The sequence below is a fragment of the Seriola dumerili genome, unplaced genomic scaffold, assembly GCF_002260705.1.
Source record: "Seriola dumerili isolate Sdu_G_001 unplaced genomic scaffold, Sdu_1.0 BDQW01001298.1, whole genome shotgun sequence".
Taxonomy (NCBI): Eukaryota; Metazoa; Chordata; class Actinopteri; order Carangiformes; family Carangidae; genus Seriola; species Seriola dumerili.
The window spans coordinates 504,060-518,268 of NW_019175553.1; the positions used below are offsets into that span (position 1 = coordinate 504,060).

Here is a 14,209-nt window from a genome sequence, read left to right on the forward strand (position 1 = left end):
GCCAGTTTGAAAAAGATTCAAGTTGTGAAAATGACAAAAAATATTCCTAATATCTCTCCAGACCTGAGAAGACGCCTTAATCAGATTCATATCTTGTTGTATTGAACCAAAAAAAAATCACAAAATTAAAAACTATAAATGATTATTTACAAAGCATTTTGCTTTTGCTCTGGTGAAATCTCGTAGGTGCAATAAATGAGAGCTGGAAATGTTTTGATTCTTCAGACGTCCTTCATCTTTGGTGCCTACTCCTCTGGCCTCTCGTGATTGGTCGTCTTACATGATGATGCCGCGTCTTCAATGTCGGGATCCCACTCCAGCAGGACGCTCCTCTTCCTCAGGCTGTGGTTCAGCTGCTCTCGGTCCTGAGAGCCCATCGTCCACCGCCGCACAGCCAGCCGGGTCAGCGCCGGCAGCCGAGGCAGAGCGCAGAGCAGCGCCGGCAGCCAGGCCGAGAAGGAGGCGGAGGTCGAAGGTCGCAGGCTGAGGTCGAGGTCCTCCAGGGAGCCCAGGCCTCCCGCTGCAAACAGGGCCGACCAGCCGTCGTCACCCACAGAGCCGTTGTACGAGAGATCCAGAACCCGGAGAGACGACAGACAACCACGTCTGCACACTGCAGCTGCACAGGACACAGAGGAGAAATCAGTGTAACATGAAGTGACACCGTGATGACCGATTCACGTTCACTCATCCTGGTGCTGGATGCTCGATATTCATGTTTGTTTTGGCACATTCACTCTCTCACTCATTCACACTCACTCAAGGGGGCCGTAAAGGGGGGGAAAGTTAGATTCTAAGGGCCCATGATTGACAGAGGGCCTCCCAAAAAAAATAAAAAATATATTTTTATTGACCTTTGGTGAGGGGGCCCAATGTGATATTTATTCATGGGGCCCAAAATCCCCGGCGCACTCACACATCCACTCGCTCTCTCACTCACACGCTTACACACTCACACATCCACTCGCTCTCCCACTCGCTGAGGGCTCTGGCGGTCCACTCACACATCCACTCGCTCTCCCACTCGCTGAGGGCTCTGGCGGTCGGATGTCACTGCCCCACTTGGTCGGCAGCAGCTCAATCTCAGAGGAGAGCCGCACGGCAAACTTAAGCTTGCAACGTCCAGTTCCAGATTCACGGGGCCTCCACCGCAGCCATGTGCGTGTGGGCATCTCGGTCGCCGTCCCTAGAGACCGAGACCTTGCGCTCACCCTACCAGAGCCCTCTGCCACCGCTCCCCTGAGGGAGCGCGGCTCTACTGAAGAGAGAGAAAACGACTTCTATTTACAAACTCGGTTTCACGAACGTCGTGACGTGTTAATGACGTCATGTAAATGGCAGGGGTTTCCTGTTGTGGCGTCATAGTGGCATTATTGAAATGGGCGGGGCTTGCTGCGTTGTGACGTTGTGGAATTCGCAGACCACAGTTAATCAAACTGCTGTTTTCACCTGACAGTAAAATTAAATTGTTTTTGTTTAGTCATATTTTTCCAGCTTGTTTTGTTACTCAACATTTTTCCACTGTGGTAGAACTACTTTAAAGATTTGAGTATTTCTTCCACATTTAATATAACACCATATTTAACTTATAGGAAGAACAAAAAAATCAACTTTGTGGCCTGAGAACAACGCCTCACAACAGTGATGACCCCCAAAGTTAACCAGTTTTTTTTGACTGATGGATTATTAATTGTTCAAAAAGCCTAATTAAGAGGTACAGCTGTTTAAATCACTGGAATCAGGAAGCAAACATCTGGATCAGCTGGTCTGAGGAAACACTGTACATGTTGGCTGATTTTATGCGGAACAAAATAATAATAATTACTTTAGAACATGAATTATCCTGCATCTATATGTTATATTATCACATGACTTGATTATGCTGTAGTTTGTCCACCCCATGTGACAAACGTACGTTTGTTTGGTGGAAAGTTTTCAGAAAAAAGAAGCAAAAAAGAAGAAAACAGGAAACCAATCATCAACTTTAACCTTGTGTTCAGTTCACTGTGACTGCATCACCTGTGATTGTGTTACTACTCATGATACATGAGTTTGTTCCGACCACGTAATTTGCTTGGACGAGAGGTATTCCTTCATACAACAGCACTGAGACTTTTAACTTATTGTATCACTCCGCTTCACCGGTGTTCTTTTAACCGTTAATTAGCGTTACCTTAACGGTCGTTATCTGTCTTAGATTGTAAAAAAAAAAAACTTTGCAAAGATGAAAATATTTCCAGAAATAATATTTGTATTAAATGGAGTATGGTGGTCAGAGGAGGATGAAGGGAAGAAGTCTGGATACTTCAGCGCACTCCTGAGGTAACGTGTACACAAAGTAGCTAGCTAGCAACGGTCGTCTGCCAGTCCAGTGTCGGAACTATTTGTGTTGTCGTAGCCAAAATGATAAAAAAAAACAACAACAAACAAACAAAAAAAAACCCAAAAACAAATCATAATCTGTTGTTCGTCATTTAACTAATGTGGCGTCCGTAGAACTGTTGTATAAAAGTAATATCACAGGAGAGGGAGTGATGCACTGAATATCACGGTTAAATGTACAGCTTGACTGTCTACAGGACGGTGAGGGGAGGTGGCATGTGTGGGTTGTGTTCACGGTGTGGCCTTCTGTAAACGAACAACAATGTTCCAGCTTCACATTCAGTTAAACTGTGAAGACATTTCACAGTTTAACATGAATTGACACCGTGATGACCGATTCACGTTCAGTCATCCTGGTGCTGGATGCTCGATATTCATGTTTGTTTTGGCACATTCACTCTCTCACTCATTCACACTCACTCACACACTTGCACACTCACACATCCACTCACACACTTACACACTCACACATCCACTCACTCTCTCACTCACACACTTACACACTCACACATCCACTCGCTCTCTCACTCACACATCCACTCGCTCTCCCACTCGCTGAGGGCTCTGGCGGTCGGATGTCACTGCCCCACTTGGTCGGCAGCAGCTCAATCTCAGAGGAGAGCCGCACGGCAAACTTAAGCTTGCAACGTCCAGTTCCAGATTCACGGGGCCTCCACCGCAGCCTTGTGCGTGTGGGCATCTCGGTCGCCGTCCCTAGAGACCGAGACCTTGCGCTCACCCGACCGCCAGAGCCCTCTGCCACCGCTCCCCTGAGGGAGCGCGGCTCTACTGAAGAGAGAGAAAACGACTTCTATTTACTAACTCGGTTTCACGAACTTCGTGACGTATTAATGACGTCGTGTACATGGGCGGAGTTTCTGTGTTGTGGCGTCATAGTGGCATTATTGAAATGGGCGGGGCTTGCTGCGTTGTGACGTTGTGGAATTCGCAACCCAGAGTTAGTAAATAGAAGTCGTCTGTCTGTTACCTAGGTGACGCAGGTCTTCAGTGCAGAGCTCACAGCTGCTGAGGCGAAGCTCCAGGAGGACTGATGACTGCAAAGCATCCAGGAGCAGAGCCGAGCGACCGCTGACCACCTTACACCAGGAAACATCCACGCTGTGGAGGTAAGGCACGGCCAGGGCTGACACACACACACATACACACACACACACACACACACACACACACAAAAATTTAATTTTTGCTGGTATTTTTTCGCGGGGGTCACCTGTATGTAACAAGCTCAAGAACTCAGACTCCAAAGTACAGATAAAGTGGAGGCAGCAGGAGCAGCAGCTGTACTGGTCACCGTAGTACCAGTACAAGTAGTGACTGTAGTACTGGTGGTAGTTGTAGTACGAGGATCAGCTTTACCCAGAGCAGTGAGCGACTCCTCACTGAGGCTGCAGCTGTTGAGAGGCAGACGCCTCATCTGTGTCAGAGGGAGGGCAGAGACCAGCGGGTGAACGATGCCTCCTGCCTCCTTATTGGACGACACGTCGAGCTCTGTCAGCGCTGTCAGAGAGGGGAGCACCTGGACTGAAAACAAGGAGTCACATGACTGCTACAGCCTCTCATATCAGTTCACCTGAGGGTTCAGATTAATATATTAATACATACACACACACACACACACACACACACACACACTCACTCACCCAGGGCCTCAAGGTCGGTGTGTGTGAGACAGCACAGGTGAAGGTCAAGGCTCTCCAGGTGTGTGAGGTGAGCCAGGTGGAGGGTGAGCTGGTTCAGTCCTCCAGCTAGATTTTTGTTACAGGACAAGTCCAACTCTCGCACTGAGGGGAGGCAGCGGAGCGAACCACCTGCAGGACAGTGGGACGAGGGGGGATCATTTCATGAATTATTTAAAAAGATATTGTCAAGTTATAAGAAAAAGGCCTCACTTACAGGAACTGGACAACTAATTATTTATAGAATATCAGAAATCTATTTTTCTGGCTCATCCATGTTTGTTGCAAACCATTATTTGATTGAATGAAATTTGTTGAATTCACATTTTTAGGTGATAAAACAGCAGAAATAAAGTAGATACAGACAAACACACAGAGCATGAAAACCACCTGAGCAGAGGAAACTCAGTCACCCTCAGAATGAAGATGATCCGGGAAAATAAAACAGGAATTAGCCAGAAGGTAAAGTGGTTTATAAATAGCCACATGGTGGCGCTATCTGCACCAAAAACAAACCACTTCTTCTCTGCATGGAGGAAGTTTGCCCCGAATATCATTGAAATCCATTGTGTAGTTTTTGAAATATTATGACTAACAGACAAATTGGAAGGAAAATATGAACTCCATGATAAATATAATTAGTATATTATATACAGTACTATAACCCCAACTGTGCTTTCACCATCATCTCATTCATCTCATACAGCCTGTGTTGACAGTTTCACCAGCAGCAGATCTCCTACCGAGAGCCTGGAGGCAGTCCGTCATCAGACCGCAGGCCTGTAACCGCAGCACAGTGAGGGAGGCGGCGTGAGAGAGAGAGGTGGCCAGTTCCCTGAAGCCACCATCGTCCACTTCCTGTGCGAGCTGAGGGTTACAAGAGACATCCAGCACGCTGAGTCCAGGCAGAGCAGACACTGTTCTTCCTGAGAGGACAGACAACAGTAAGACAGCAGACAGAGACGATGTAATGAAGTTTAACAAGCTTTGACGAAGCTTTATAAACCTGCTTATAGTTTAAAGTCTGTTTTGAGTCCGTTTTGTAGTTTGATTTCTTTTGTTTATGTCACATAACTGAACACAATATACAGCTGCCGTGTAGCAGCAGAGTTGAATGATCATACAGAGAGAAGTAAATGAACCATAAACACTGCAGCTACACATGATTATAACATGCTGTTATATCCCTCACTTTCCCTGGATGTGCTCCTGTGGCATTATGGGAAATATAGGAAAAACAGCTACTTGAAATAGAACTACATTAGACAGGAGATGTTATCTAATAACTTCTTCTGTTTAATGAATAAATAAGTGAATAGAGGTTGGTTTTATTACCCAGAGCAGTAGCATCAGCTGCAGAGAGCTGACAGGCCACAAGGTGAATCTCCCTCAGTGGTGGTTGAAGGTTACCCAGAAGGCCTTGCAAGCCTCCGTCCCCGATGCCGCTGTTCCAGGACAAATCCAAGACTTCCAAAAGAGGGATGCAGTCGAGAGCGTTACCTAAAAAAAAAATCACACAGAACTGAAAATTAGGAGCGATATATTTTAGTTATTTTAGTTTCTTTAGCAGTGAGAGCTAAAGAGTCAGAGAAAACTCATTTATGATATGTGAAATTAAAACATCTTAAGCAATCAGGATTTCATGAATGTTTCACCTTTGAAAACAAAATAACTCAAAAAGCAGCTTGATGCATGAACTCAGTCTGTTATTCTTAATAATAATAATAATAATAATAATAATAATATGAAGTCTTTAGTCCCACCCAGTGCAGTGATGTCATCAGCGTTCAGCCTGCAGCTGCAGAGCCTCAGCGTCCTGATCCCACCCACATGATGGAGGTGAGAGGTCAGCGCCTTCAGACATCCACCAATCAGCTCGTTCCAGGAGACGTTCACTTCCTCCAGCTGAGGGAGCAACTGGAGCAGCGTCGCTGAGGGGGGCAGAGGAGAAGAAATCACATGAGTGTGTGTGAGTGTGTGAATATGTGAGTGGGTGAATGTGTGTGTGCGCGTGTGTGCGTGCACCTAGCTCCAGTAGATCTGTAGCAGTTAGATCACAGTGAGCCAGACTGAGGCTCCTGCTGTCGGCCTTCTTCCCCAGCTTCTGCAGGAAAACACACACTCGACCCCAGCCGACATCTCGCTCACTCTCCGCCGCCTCTGTGACACCTGAAACACACAAACACACACGTGCACGAACTTTATACAGCCGTCTGCACCCGATTCTTTCATTCTTACCTTTAGGAGACTGTTAAACACCTAAACATTTGCTTCTGTAGTTCAGTCATCATTTTCAAAAGCATGAACAATGTTAAAGGATCAGTTCACAAAAAGAGAAAAAACACAAAAAATTCAACCAGTTTTAGAGCCAGACTCACTGTGCTCAAGTGATATTTTAGCACTTGCACTTAAAGGTCTAATGTGAAGTCAAAGGAAAGTTTAGATCTGAGATTTTTACCTGGTAATCTCATCTCGACTGACACCACCAGAAAGAGTGGACAACAGAAAACAAACCTGAGCTCTGTCCTCTCTCCTCTCTGCCCTCCGTCTCTCCGTCCTCAGGGATCCCCGTCCGGTCCGAGCCTCGGGACAGGAAGCGTCCCAGCGGCCTCCTGTCCGAGGCCGTGCGCTTCCGACGGATCTGGCTCATGATGACGTCGAGAGGTGAGCGTCTCTGGCTGCCGCCATCTCGCCCACGCTGACCATCTGACCAAGGAGAAACACAAAACAAGAGGTCAATCAACTGAAATTTTAATGAAGTGACACTATGAACCAAAAACATCTCATCCTTTAAATCTTCTTAATATCACCGTTAAAACAAAGATTAATTTATTATAAATGCTATGATGCAAGGATTTTGTAAGTGTGCATCTATGTGCATGTTTACAGGGTTATGAATGTTAAATTATAGTCCAATAAATCACCCTTTAATCGTTGTTACTGACAATATGAGCTTGAGAAACAAAAGAATAACTGGGAGGTGTAAGAGATAACACTTTTGTAATGAAGTATATTATGTATCGTAATTATATTAAGTCTCTTAACTACAATAAGAGATTCTCCATGAATTAACAGCTGAAAAAAGTCACAATTAAAAGTTTAATATTTAATAATTAACCATATTGGAAAAAGTAAAAGCATTTAAGGGATTAAACCTTAAAGTGTTTTAATTTCGCTCTACAGAAGTTTACAGTCAGTTAGGAAGGTTAAAGTTATAAATGATAGATCGATAATCAATGTATTTCTTCCACAGAGGAATCAGCCTGTAGAACCTCCAGGACAGAAATCACTGTACTGTTGCAGTCCTGCACATTACTGCAGTAAAACCAGTAAAACCAGTGAAACCAGTGAAACCAGGGCAAAAAGATTGATCTTTACTGCACTCACCTGCAGCAGTCGTCTTACCTGCAGACTCCATGCGCTGACCAGGACAGAGATGATGAGAAAATAAAGAAACTCCAGTGTTTTTATAATCAGTCGTCACGGAGAGGCGTTCACGTGTTGTTTGTTTTGATTCGTGAAAATGAAAAGATAAAAAAATAAAGGTCTTTGTAATGTCCGCACTCCTTAAATCATATCTGCAGCTCCTAATAACTGATTCAGCCTTATGTAAAGTAACTAGCTAACTCCGCTCGGGTCTCACGTTGACACCTGGGTGACGTTATGTCCCGTGCTCGTCAGGTGGATCATCCCGGAAGTGCGACAACACCTTCAGCAAACGTTGGTATAACATTGTGCGTGCACTCAAAGCCGTTAAAACTAGTTCTTATTACTGTTAAACCAAATATATTCAACATGGAAACTTAACATTGTTTATTTATTACCCACAAAAAATATTGTGACACGCAAGTGAAAGTAATAATTTAGTAATATTTAAAATCTTCTATTCTCGACCAGTTTGATTTTATTTTCAAAATAAATTCATATAAAACAAGAAAAATGTTCTCAAACTGAACGTCTCTAAATGATCATCAATCAACATAATCAATATGTGATTGATCTGTTCAATTTTGTTTAATTTTCTATCCATTTTACTGTCACAAAATGTTTTAGTAACTCTAATTTTTTTAATTATCCAGCTGTGACTGCATCACCATTTACTACATACTTTTATTTTGAAATTAAATCACGGCTGGGTGATATTGAAACAGAAAAAAATATATATTTTTAAACATATATATATATATATTATTAAATAATATTGATAAATCTCACAATAATCACGTTCAGTGTGTTCTGCTGCTTACATTAGAGGAAATTATGATTATTTTAAAATAGTGAAAAACGCTCATGGATACATTTTAAAACAGCCTCTGTCAAAACTTGCTGTTGTTTTCAATGATAATTATTTTGATTAAAAACACATTTGTCAAAACAGACCGTGCCAGGTCAATATAAAACAATTAAGGTGTTAAAATAAGTTTTTGGAAAAGAGCCAGAGCATCAGACACTGAGTCTGGGCAACTCTCTGCCCAACTAATAAATCCTTGCAAAAGCTCATGACAATTTCCTAAAGCTCAAAGTGGCACCTTCTAATTATTGGCTGGAAAACGTTGGTGTTTTGTTTAAAAAAATATTGTTAAAGAGTAAATCACAAACCAATTAATCAACTAATTTCAAGCTTTGCTTGAAATAATGTAAAAGATAAAAAATTACACCAAATTATCAGACAAATTCACTTCATGAGTATCAATCCTTTTGACCCGTTTAATACTTGTGTGCAGCAACATGAATGAAACCAAACGCACAGACCTCAAACACGAACACGTTTCTTCCAAATTAACTTTATTAGATCTGACTGAAAACTCTGGAATGTACAGGATCATCTCTGTACTGAATCAACCTTTGGCTCACTGCAGGTGAACCTTCTCTGGAGGATTATCAGTCTAAAGCGCCTCCTCTCCTCCTCTGTCCTCCTCCATCTGCAGTAACAACAGGTAACAGACGGCAGAAAGGCTAAACTCCACCTGATCTGACTCTCATGCGGCTGCAGAGGAAGAAGAGCAGCGCAGAGGAAGGAGGCGTCTTTAAACCACAGATATGTCCTGCTCTCTTCCCTCCCTTCCTTCCTTCCTTCCTCCCTCCTTCCTTGTGGAAAAAACAAAAACAACAAAAAATGCCAAGATGAGTGGGATGGTTGTGTTGTCCAGCTGATGGGAACTTTATGGCAACGTCCCAGTTTGTTCTCCTCAGTCGTCGTCCACTGTGGGTGTGATGGTCACGCCCCTCCTGATCTGTCCCCAACCAATCAGACTGTCAGGAGAAAAGAGGAGACTCCAGGTTAGAGGAAGAAAACACTGTCAAACACTGAATGTCAAAATAAAAGTATGTAGAGGATGAGCTGAGATGATAGACTGTGTTAACATCACGTGATGGACGGTAGCTTGTCAATGTTCACGTCACCACTTGTACAAACTTTGTCTTTGTCCATTGAGATAACTGCGTATTTTAACAAGGTCCTTACCGCCAGTGTTTCTCCACTCGTCGACTCAGAGCGATCTTCTCTCCGACTTCTGTGCAGACGGGGTTGGTGAGGACGATCTTGGCCAGATCAGCCTTGACGGCGCTGACGCGGCCGCCGGTCGACAGCGAGCCGATGTTCACCATCAGCACCTCATTCTTAGACAGCTTCTGGACCTGCAGGGACATAAAAAGACGAGGGCTGCCGTCACCACATCGATCATCTCAAACAAGGAAACTGTTTAAACTTTTTGTCTCAGCTTGAATTCTGAGTTTCACTGCGTTTATGAGAATATAACAGACCCACCTTACAACTATACAATAATTAATTCCAAGCCTTGAATATCTTAACTTAAATTAAAAGACGTTTCCAGGACCTGCCGGCACAGTTACAGCTCAGGAAAACATATAGTTCAGAAGGTCTTTCCCATGATGCACAGCTCACCTTGGCAGCCTTCTTGTCTCCCTCTGTGCGGACTCCCAGCAGCCTCCTGAGCAGGAAATAGGAGATCTCCAGCTCGGTGAAGATCTCTGGCAGCGCTCCGACGGCACCCAGCACCTGACCGACCATACGATCGGCACGGCACAGCGTCGGGTCGATCTTCGTGCCCACACCTGCACGCAAACACATATTATAATCACTCAAAGGTTTTTTTTTTTTTTTACCCCTAACTGTTGTGTAGAAGTTTTGTTGATTTTACTACAACCTCTTTCCGTCAGTTATTTTACAAAACTCAGTGATTTCTCATAAATCTGTTGGTTTCCTGTGACTAAGACGTGGCCATCTCTCTTCACTAGAACTTAAAAAAATGAAGGTTGAAGTGTGTGAGCGTGGACCCACCGATCAGGCCTCCGGGTGCAGCGTACTGGAGGTCGTTATGCTCAGCAAACAGAGAGACGATCTTGGAGAAGATGGGTTTGCACATCAGCTTTCCTTCCTGGTCTTTGGACACGATACCGGGCCGCACCTCGATCTCCTGACCCACCTGGAGGTCACACGGAGCAACACACGACATATTAACAAAATAAATAAATGAATCAAATCCGACTTTGATACAGAAGCAGGTGTAATCTCTAAACAGAGGAGCTGTTTAAGTTCTTACATGCAGTTACTAAACTGATGTTAGTGGGTTTCAGGATCTTTTGTTTGACGCTCACCTTAAGCACGCCCTTTAGGATACTTCCTCCTGCCACGCCTCCTTTCAGGTCGTCAACTTCACAGCCGGGTTTGTTCACATCAAAGGATCTGATGACTGAAAGATGGAAGAGTAAAAATGTGAACAGACTTCAAACCAGTGAAATTTACTTACAGAGTGTCAGAAGGCTGAAAGAAGCCACCTGTGTACGTGTGGGGTTTTTCTTACCGATGAGTCTGGGTTCAGAAATGAAGTCTCTGACGGGGACTGGAATCTTTTTGACGATGTATTCACAAACCACCTCGATGTTGTACTTCAGCTGGGCTGAGATAGGAATGATGGGAGCTCCCTCTGCCACCGTCCCTGCAGGAGAAACATTACACACAACATCAGGCGACGGTGATCAAGGTTTTAGAGAAAGAAGAAAGTGACATGAAGAGACACTGGTTTTCCAAACTGGGAAAATGCAGCTGGATCTGCTCTTTGGAAAAGCATTTTGTTTTTGATCATAACTTTGAACTGATTGTGTTTAAATGATATCTTTCTTCTAAGGGACACTTTGTTGCTTCAGATTTTGAACGAAACCCTAACAGACGCCCTCTTCTTTGGAGTGTGGCTTTGTTCTGACTCACCCTGTACGAAAGCGAGGATCTGCTCGTACTGCTCTTTGGCCTGGCTCTCCTTCACCAGGTCGATCTTGTTCTGCAGGATGAGGATGTGCTTCAGCTTCATGATCTCTATGGCTGCCAGGTGCTCTGACGTCTGGGGCTGAGGACACGACTCGTTACCCGCTGGCACAAAGCGACGAGAACAAAACCCAGATTATTTCCAACCAGACTGGGAGTTAATAAATTCAATTTCAGTCTTGTTTATTGTTGGAGGGTGTTAAGCAGTCAGAGGTTTACCGATCAGCAGGAGGGCTGCGTCCATGACGGCGGCTCCGTTCAACATAGTTGCCATCAAAATGTCGTGACCAGGACAATCCACAAATGACACGTGTCTGTCAGAAAGAAGAGAAAGTCCTGTTGATGCATGTGCAAAGATTTCACAGATTTTACCAGTTTACTGTCAAACTGCTGACAGAGTCGTTTGAAGAGAATCTGACACCCTTCACTGAAAACCCTTAATCTGTCCCTTTGAAGGCTCACCTGACCAGTTTGAAGTTGCCCTTGGTGCCGGAGATGTCTGTGGGAAACTCATCTGGAGTGCTGCTGCCACACGACCTGTAGCACTCTGGCCTGGGACAGCTGACATCATCCAGTTTATAGATCTAGGACACAATGGGAGGGTAAAAACATTCAAGTGAGTATAAGCTTCTCCAAACGAGGACGAGTTTTTATTATCAACACATAGCAGCTTAAAGGAGTCTCATGTTTTTATTTATGTACTTTTAACACACTGACACTTCCCTCTAAAAAGAGGTCAAGCAGAGGTCAAGTTAACAGAAACAGACTGTTTACCTTAGCATTAGCATATCCTAACTTGATGGTGATGTTCCTCTCCAGCTCATTCTTGAACCTGACAGTGTGAACGCCGGAAATGGCCTTCACTACTGTGGACTTTCCGTGGGCCACATGACCGATGGTGCCTAGCAGAAGGAAGGGTGGGGGGGTAGAGAAAGTCAAAAAACAGCCTCCATAATGGGAGCTAGTGTACCAAAACCAAAACAATGGTAAATATAGTTTAGCCCAATGATTGATTTCCATACCAATATTGATGGTGGCCTGTCTGCTGATGATCTCTTGGGACAGAGGTGTCAGGGTGGACACATCCTGGAGAGACAACGACACACATTAGACTGATCACACACCGAACAACAACACAGCAGAGCAGCGCTGCATCCCTCTGTTTAATCCCGGAGGTGAATGGGAACAAAAGGGGGGTGGGGGGGGGGGGGGGGGGGGGGGGGCAGCACATTGACAAACATGCAAACACAGCCCCAATAATGACTCTGCAAACTCATGAACTGGACACCCAAAGTTTAGTCCAACAGAGGCAGCGACAGAAAACATTTCATGTAAAGCTATTAAAACTGTGCTATTGTGCACGCCTGAAAATATTCGATTGGACTAAATGACTACTCCATCAGCTTTCTGAACATAATTTAACAAAACACACGAACCATACATGAAGTTAGTGAACTGATCAAATAGCAAAGCATGTTGTTTCTGACCCATATCTAGTTTTATTTACTTTACTGTCTAACAGAAAAGGAAGGTAACCTGATACATATCAATACGAACACCTTCAACCAATATCCATGTTATTATATACTAATTAAATGTATAAACTGTTACTGTAACGTAATTTAAAAGCCTGGGAAAACACTGGGATTACTCTGAACAGCATAGTCTTCCATCACCATTGCGAACTCCATTGACATTTTTACCCATTTTATTTCAACTTGCCAAATGATGCCGTTTGGATAAAGCAGATACTATCACATAGAACAAAGATGGCGACTGTAGTAGCCACCGAATGTAACTATTATACGTTATTACGACAATCTCGATTTTAAATGTTAATAAAATTGAGTCTAATCCTCGTGTCAGTGTTTAAGCGAGTGTCTGTCGCTCTCCGCCCCGCCGGGCCTGCCGTCATGTGCCGGGTGGTGGCGGCGCAGCACCGGCGACTGTTAACGCTAAGAATTGTCACCTTTTGTCTGACCGTTATAACGACACGATGGCTCGACAGCTCCAAACATAAATATAGAAAGCTTTAAAAATACGTAAAACAGACACTTACCAGAGAACTAAGGTCTTGTTTGGCCAGGTGAGGCTGACCAAGCGTTGTACCAGACTCATCCCCCGCCATCTTGAATGAAAAGGGTATGAAGAAGGCGGCTGCGGCGAATGCCTGATCAACCGAAAAAATACGCCGTTTTTCTTTTCCCGTTGTCAGTTATTAAATCGAATGTAGTTCACTTTTTTGGGATTAGTAGGAAATCTCATAAGTTTAGTGAAAGACGCGAGGTATTCAGATATTTTCAGTTTGCAACTCGCGTGATTCATCCAAGTAACGGGAACGGGGTCCTTTCACAAGGGCTGATGCAATTTATTTCCACCGTGAAACAAATTTCACTTTATCAATTCAAATTGCTGCTCTTTATATCCCATCAACAACTGTGTATCACTAAAATGGACACAAGTTTGACTAACTTTTCCCTCTCCATTACGTAAAAAAAAATATTCTTATTCATGTGTCAGGTCCGTCGTTGTTTAGTGACGCCATCTATGGAGTTTTTTGTAGTCCTGATATGTGTTTTGTAGTTCTGTAATGTGTATAATGAGAAATCCTGGAGTACTGGTTTACCTGACTACATTTTCTGTTATCTAAATAACTATGATAATCAAATTAAATGCAATTTATCTGGACATATACATCATTTAAACCATGAATATATTATGAGACACCAGGGCTCTTGGCACAGACACTGTAAACGGCCCCTCATCCGTCTTACATGGAAAAAAGACACCCAGACTGAAAAAAAACACGATTACAAATAACACCGATGTCTTTGCGTTACTTTATGGT

The 14,209-nt window shown here is 43.8% G+C and overlaps 2 protein-coding genes across 2 annotated transcripts; both read right to left on the reverse strand.

Annotated features, from left to right (window-relative positions):
- Positions 1 to 79: 79 nt before the first annotated feature.
- On the reverse strand, positions 80 to 7,624 carry lrrc31 (leucine rich repeat containing 31). Its single transcript, XM_022767746.1, has 10 exons — positions 7,467 to 7,624; positions 6,594 to 6,785; positions 6,105 to 6,248; positions 5,843 to 6,010; positions 5,415 to 5,579; positions 4,823 to 5,005; positions 4,044 to 4,211; positions 3,760 to 3,924; positions 3,371 to 3,526; positions 80 to 619 (listed from the first exon to the last, which is right to left on the reverse strand). The coding sequence occupies exons 1-10, from the start codon at positions 7,495 to 7,497 to the stop codon at positions 246 to 248; spliced, it is 1,746 nt and encodes a 581-aa protein (XP_022623467.1). The 5' UTR covers positions 7,498 to 7,624; the 3' UTR covers positions 80 to 245.
- Positions 7,625 to 8,847: 1,223 nt separating this feature from the next.
- On the reverse strand, positions 8,848 to 13,520 carry eif2s3 (eukaryotic translation initiation factor 2 subunit gamma). The gene is made up of 12 exons (XM_022767758.1): positions 13,421 to 13,520; positions 12,384 to 12,447; positions 12,136 to 12,263; positions 11,824 to 11,945; positions 11,581 to 11,675; positions 11,308 to 11,466; positions 10,904 to 11,038; positions 10,698 to 10,792; positions 10,381 to 10,525; positions 9,985 to 10,154; positions 9,544 to 9,716; positions 8,848 to 9,332 (listed from the first exon to the last, which is right to left on the reverse strand). The coding sequence occupies exons 1-12, from the start codon at positions 13,487 to 13,489 to the stop codon at positions 9,269 to 9,271; spliced, it is 1,419 nt and encodes a 472-aa protein (XP_022623479.1). The 5' UTR covers positions 13,490 to 13,520; the 3' UTR covers positions 8,848 to 9,268.
- Between the last annotated feature and the right edge of the window lie 689 nt (positions 13,521 to 14,209).

Excerpts from the sequence above, each read along its gene's own strand:
- lrrc31 (XM_022767746.1), bottom strand. The coding sequence starts at position 7,497 with ATGGAGTCTGCAGGTAAGACGACTGCTGCAG. Across the intron at positions 5,006-5,414 it reads AGCTGATGCTACTGCTCTGG|GAAGAACAGTGTCTGCTCTG; the intron begins GTAATAAAACCA and ends CTGTCCTCTCAG. Across the intron at positions 4,212-4,822 it reads GGACTGCCTCCAGGCTCTCG|GTGGTTCGCTCCGCTGCCTC; the intron begins GTAGGAGATCTG and ends ACTGTCCTGCAG.
- eif2s3 (XM_022767758.1), bottom strand. The coding sequence starts at position 13,489 with ATGGCGGGGGATGAGTCTGGTACAACGCTTGGTCAGCCTCACCTGGCC. Across the intron at positions 9,717-9,984 it reads GAGACAAGAAGGCTGCCAAG|GTCCAGAAGCTGTCTAAGAA; the intron begins GTGAGCTGTGCA and ends ATGTCCCTGCAG. Across the intron at positions 9,333-9,543 it reads CGAGTGGAGAAACACTGGCG|TCTGATTGGTTGGGGACAGA; the intron begins GTAAGGACCTTG and ends TTCTCCTGACAG.